Genomic DNA, 6,000 nt, shown 5'->3' with positions numbered 1-6,000 from the left:
GTGGGATCATCCCATTTGCTTAGGCTCTTCAGTGGGCATGACATGAAGCGGGTGGGAACTTGAACATGGGATAGAACATTTTCTCTTGAGAGCGCTCCCTAAAGCTGATGACCTTATTATGCTCTGCAATTAGGTGGACATCTAAAGAGGACGGAGCTCTTGAGAGGCCGGTTCATCTATAATACTGTTTAACAATCCTTGTCAAAATGTCACTACCAGAGTTTCATTATTTCACTGTGGTTCATACGCTTAGGTTTGGAACAGCGTTGCATACTGACCCAACATACCAGAGCCTTGTCACAGGCAAAGAATTCCTGAGGCAGCTGAGAAGACACATCCAGGTTCAAAGAAGCTTTTTAAAGCCTCCAAGGTACAATTTTGCAGAAGTGGATTTCTAGAGGAGCCCAGGAAAGTGCTTACCAGACCGTAGGGATATGATGGTTGCCACTTTTGATTTCTCGGGTGGTAAGTTTCCTGCCCATCAGACTTAGGCAGTGCAGGAATACAAAGTTGGGATGATGCAGTCACAGCAGTACGTGTCTGTACCAGAGGATCTTGAGTCGTCAGACTGCCCAGGCTACTCTGGAATGTGTCCAAGTGATGGGGGAGAATATGTGGAAATTGAATCTGTTGATCCACATTAATTTCTTGCTTTTCCACCCTGCTGTCAAGGTGTTTTAGAAAGTACCGAGGACACGTGTTACCAGCGGAATCCATGGGCAGAGTTTAATTTTCCAAATTCTATGTCAGGCTGTCAGGAAACAGCATACAGTTTGAGCAATCCCATCTCTCACAACCACATTTTTATGACCGTTTTTCTGATGGCTTTCAAACCACAGCTTAATAAATTTGATAGTTTACATTCTTATGTTAAAAATCGGGATGGTGATTTGAAATGTTGCGTCTTCTGCCTGTTTTACAAAACCGCTCTTCAGTAAAACCACCCCTATATGTGGTGGCTGGAGCTGCACTATCTAGAGCCGAGGTGTTTTGTTCCAGAAAGAGGCCTCATGATCGGAGACAGATTAGTCATAGGAGAGAGTACTTTTTGTGAAAATGAGAAATCAATCGTTTTGAGATTTAGCTGTCACTGTGTGCATGTGGATTTGGGTGGGGAAGGGGGGGGGGGTTAATGAGGTAAACTGAGGCTGACAGAAAAGGAAGCCATGTTCAGAGAGCAGTAAGGCTAAACTGGAGAAAGTAAAGCTGGAGCAGAAGCCACGGTCAAGGGAGTGTTTATCAGAGTGGATAGGAGATGAAGTCCACTGGGAGAGACCAAAGGAGGAAGTAAGTGAAATACGTTTTGTGGCAGCAGAGACAGTGAGGTTGTCAATGGGAATGTTGAAGTCACATAGGAGAGTAGGCACATCAAGCATGGAAATTTAGTGTGTGAGACAGCAAACTTGCTTTCCATTGACTCCCTTATCCGACTGCCTATACAGGGATTCTAAACATACACTTGCTCCACAAGACTTTTCTCCTATTCAGAGTGGCAGCAGGATCTGCGATAGGCTCCTTGCTGAGGTCATGACCTGCTGGCTGACTTCTATTGGGTAATTTATGCAAAAAAAAAAACCTGCAGCCTTGCATTAAGGAAGATTACAAGTTATTCAACCAAAACATTTCTTACAGTAAAGCTGCAAACAAGATGTCCAAAATGTGTTAAAATTAACCAAAACACAATTTTCCCTTCCAGATTTTATTTCCCACTAATTCACTTATTCCATACAAACATTATGATTTTTCAAAAATATTTAAATAGCAAAAATAATATAATTTTTTTTTATTTTCTATGCAGAAAATTTCTTAATATAAAAACAGTTTTCATTTGAAATTAGAAACGTATACTGTAACACATTGCACCCAGCTACATTTGGCAAGTCCAACGCAGACCGTGCATTTCTACAAAAAAAAAAGTACTACCATTAAACACCAAGAACGCAAATTACTTTCAAAACACAAAAATATTGCTGGATAAACTATAGTTCTACAGGTCTCAATTTAAGTGAGCACAGACGTTTTTTTAGATGCTTTATGCCTGAAACTATAGGCCAAACCGATTTTCCACTCTGTTTTTTTTTTGTACAAGTCTAATGTGAATATGCTCCCATTTTCACACAGGTACCCATATATGTTCCATTCCAGTTTGTTGCTCATGAAACACACATGGGATTTGGATAAAGGATTTCACTACATGCATTAAGATCACTGATACTATGCTATACCTTAAAGTCTATTGACACAAGTGATATTGCTTCACTTAGGGTCTGTAGTCCTGTTAGACTTCATTGTCTAGTATAGCAGTCAATAACCCCCATCAGGGAGTAATATTCTGATGTGTTAAGTGTGTTACACTGCATCAAGAATATAACCTTTCAGAAAGTACAGAGACATTGGCAATAGGAAGGGAAACTGAAGGGGTGTTCAAAAGAGGAACTTGCCAGTTCCCAAAGCAGGGTAGGAGGTGTTAGCAACTTGTATTGGGTACTGCAAAATTACACTGGCAACAGAACTATCGGAAGTGCCATATCATTCAAGTTTCAAAATAGGCAAGTTCTGATTAAACCTGCTCCCAGATTCGTCTATTATGGGGTTGTGGAAACGGATCTCCATCTTGGGTGATTCAGCACCATTTTTGTTGTCATGTAAAGAGGAAAGCCCATGAAATAGACATTTGCTCTTATTTATCAAGTTGTTGGTATATTGGAGACTGCAAAAATCAAATTAAATGGTGGCAATTCCACAACCATGCTGCAGTGCCATGCTAGAAAATAAGTCTAAAAGTAAAACAATTGGACTTCATATTACAGCATTTATATTATTACTAATGCTAGATAATAAACCTGAAGTAATTTAAGTCTTTATGCTCAGCAACTTATGAAATCGCAGACACAGCTGTGTGTGTTTTGTGATGGATGGATTAGCAGAAGAAGAGGCTCCAATGCACTTTATTTCATAGTAGAGCATCAGAATCAGACTAAACAGTGTCTTTTACATTTGCTTTAGAAAATATCGCTGTCATATTTGGTATTTCAGTGGACAGCAAGGTAATTGTAATGTAATTTTCGAGTTCATGTTGCATCCACAAAGGTGATATTTGCTGTATTCCGTAGATTTTCTTTGTACTTAGCATTGCCGACTGTAGCATTCACTACAGTAAACAGTATAACATTCACTCTATTTGTATAATGTGATGAAACATCTTCAATATACGTATTCAATGCAATTCGGTACATAAAGCAGAGTCTTAACAGCAATTACAGTGAAAATGTACTTTTTGAATTATAGAAAATTCCTTCTTCTTTAACCCTTTCTAAGATTGGTCTGTAGATATTCTTAGTCAAAGGAATGACCAAACCTTTCCTGTCAATTTCACCTGAAAAAGGAAAATGAAGAAGTCACAATCCGGTTTTTTAAATGTTCAGGTATACAGCTAAGATCATTATGGATTAACTGTCACTATGGGGGAAGGGATTCAAATGACCGCATTGTTCGTGCGGCTTGCGCGCTATTACCGTTACTACGGTAATTTCAACGCCGATTTTTGCTCCTAGCTCTGTGAAAATCCAAAATCTCACAAACAACGCGGTCAAGTGAACTCCCCCGAATGTGTTATAGATTATCAACCAGTCTGAAAAACAACATGAGATACTGGATGACATAGCGTTGAGGACACATTTAGAGTTGGATTAACTTCAAGGGTTGGCAAGACAATAAAAGAAAATGTGGAATAAAACAAAGAACAGCAGAACCTTTAGAAGGTTTAGTGTTGCTCTGCGAGAACAACAGCAACATGAATAATAGTATGTAAGCACTCCATCGCCCACACACAGACAGTCACCGCATTCTGTAAGACTGTCCTAGTTCAGCATAACTATAAGTGTGCCCTCAGCAGCTTAGGGTGCCTTGTCAATTATCACAAATCACAAATAAAAAGATACATGGGAATGGGCAGAAGACAATGAGAAGAAAGAATGGAGAAGATTGCTACAATTCATTGCTCAACAAATATTTTAGCAATAAAACTAAACAAATAAGTTTTGCTGGTTTACATCTGTATTCTTTGTGGTCAACTTGTATATAATGCTTACTGCAAAGAGATATAAATCTAATTTTAAAAAAAATCAGATAAATGCATATGGCATGTGTACAATAGCATGGATTTGAATTTAGGGAGCATTTTACAGCACGGATCTGAGGGCAGTGTTAGAAATCTGGCCATTGAATATACGAAACGTATAGAATGGTTAGCTTTTAATGGTAGTAAAATGTAGTTGGAGATTAAATTTGGACAAAAAGGGCTACCCACCATCCAGAACCATCTTTGCAGCAATAGCTGTTGGATAGCCCACAGTTTTCGACATAGCAGAGTAGCCATTCACGTCACCATACACGACCAAACTTATATTTTTGCTTTCCAGATGTCCAGAAGGATGCCTGATGCCAATGTCATTTCTCATAACAATCATGTCTCGCTCTCCAGGAACTGCAAGACAGTACAGACAGTGGAATTTATAAGTTTGTAAGGTCAACTGTTAAAGAAGCATCAAGAAGTAATAACAAGGATGTTATGTGAAAATCTTTTTACAGAACTGTGCTTTATCGCTACCCTGAGGGGTTAAATCAGGGTGCTGCCTACCACTATTTGCAGTACTCAAACACTTACTTGAATACTTATCGAAGGAAACTCCTGGGGGTAAATGTATCAAGCTGCAATTTTGCATTTTCAGTGGGGTTTTTTTTCCGGCGAGTTTTAAACAGCGATTTGATGTAAAAATCGCCAGAAAAGGGTTTCTTTCAAAACCACCATTCTCAAAATCACTACAAATCACAGTTGCTAACATTTTGCCACTCTAGATGTACAAATCGCTAAATGTATGAAGCTGTGATTTTGCAAACTCGCCTGAGTTTGAATTGAAAGCAGTCAGAATCAACACGCTGTTTTCTATAGGCGAGATTACCAAACACATCACTATTAGACTGCTAGGAAAATGTTAATATAACAGGAGGCACAATGCAAGTTTAAGTTAATCATGATTTATGTTTTAGAGGGACAAAATGTTTATAAATTAGCTTACCGGGGACAAATTATTTTCCGCATAAATTAAATTTCTGTATTTTTTTTTTTTTAAATCAGTCTCTAGTATGTGCGAACTTATTATTATTATTATTATATTGTAGTTATAAAGCACCAACATATTACATATTAATGTACATTGAGTGGATCACGACAAAAAAAAATTAAATTGCAATGAAATAAATAGAACAAAAAGGTAAAGATGGACTTGACCAAATTTTTACAGAAAAAAAAAAAAAAAGAAGAAGAGAACAGTTGATACTTAAGATAGCAGAATAACTATTGCAGCTGCTGGAGAGTAAAGTGCTTGTGCTACTCAGCCATCTGCATTATCATCCTCCGACAAAAGCAGGCATTGGTGGATGGCATTTCTGTGCAACATCTGTATGCATCTACCTATTTGCATTTGTTTAATTTAGAGTTGGATGCAAATGCTTTAGAATGTTGGAATTTTGGATAATGTGTTGCGCTGCCCATATGCCCAAATTGCACTATTATTTTAAGATGCCTGTATGTAACACCTGCAGCCTCTTGCACTTCAAGGGGCAGATAAGGGGCATACAGGGGAAAATACATTATAGTATAGTAATAGGCGTTAGATGCACATTAAGGAACCCTGGCGCTTTAGATGCATCTTATTTTGACAAACACTTATCTTTGAAATAGGTCTCCTATAAAGAGCAAATTCAACGCCTACACATGATGGGCGGAAACTCCTGTAACGAATATGGGAGGGATAGGTGTTTTAAAAACCGACACAAAATCGTTAGAGATTGGATTATGGAAAGTCAAAATTGCAGGTTAATACATATGGCGGTTTTGCACATAAAAGCGACAGTTATCTCTCGCCATTTACTGCAATTTGAAATTGCTGAAAAAAGAAAAGGAATAAAATCGCAGCCTGATACATTTACCCCCCCAGG

General features: G+C 38.3%; 1 protein-coding gene across 2 annotated transcripts in view; it reads right to left on the bottom strand.

The window, feature by feature from the left end:
- Nucleotides 1–1,753: 1,753 nt before the first annotated feature.
- The window catches only part of AASS (aminoadipate-semialdehyde synthase), a 53,343-nt gene continuing 49,096 nt past the window's right edge, over nucleotides 1,754–6,000 (bottom strand). For both annotated transcript variants that reach the window (XM_075208946.1, XM_075208945.1), the window contains exons 23-24: nucleotides 4,310–4,486; nucleotides 1,754–3,376 (exon numbers count right to left, since the gene is read on the bottom strand). In XM_075208946.1, coding sequence (XP_075065047.1) covers nucleotides 3,258–3,376; nucleotides 4,310–4,486 — 296 coding nt within the window. In that variant the 3' untranslated portion in view covers nucleotides 1,754–3,257. The remainder of the gene's footprint in view (nucleotides 3,377–4,309; nucleotides 4,487–6,000) is intronic.

The sequence above is a fragment of the Mixophyes fleayi genome, chromosome 4 (assembly GCF_038048845.1).
Source record: "Mixophyes fleayi isolate aMixFle1 chromosome 4, aMixFle1.hap1, whole genome shotgun sequence".
Taxonomy (NCBI): Eukaryota; Metazoa; Chordata; class Amphibia; order Anura; family Limnodynastidae; genus Mixophyes; species Mixophyes fleayi.
This window is presented reverse-complemented; position numbering and strand designations above follow the sequence as displayed.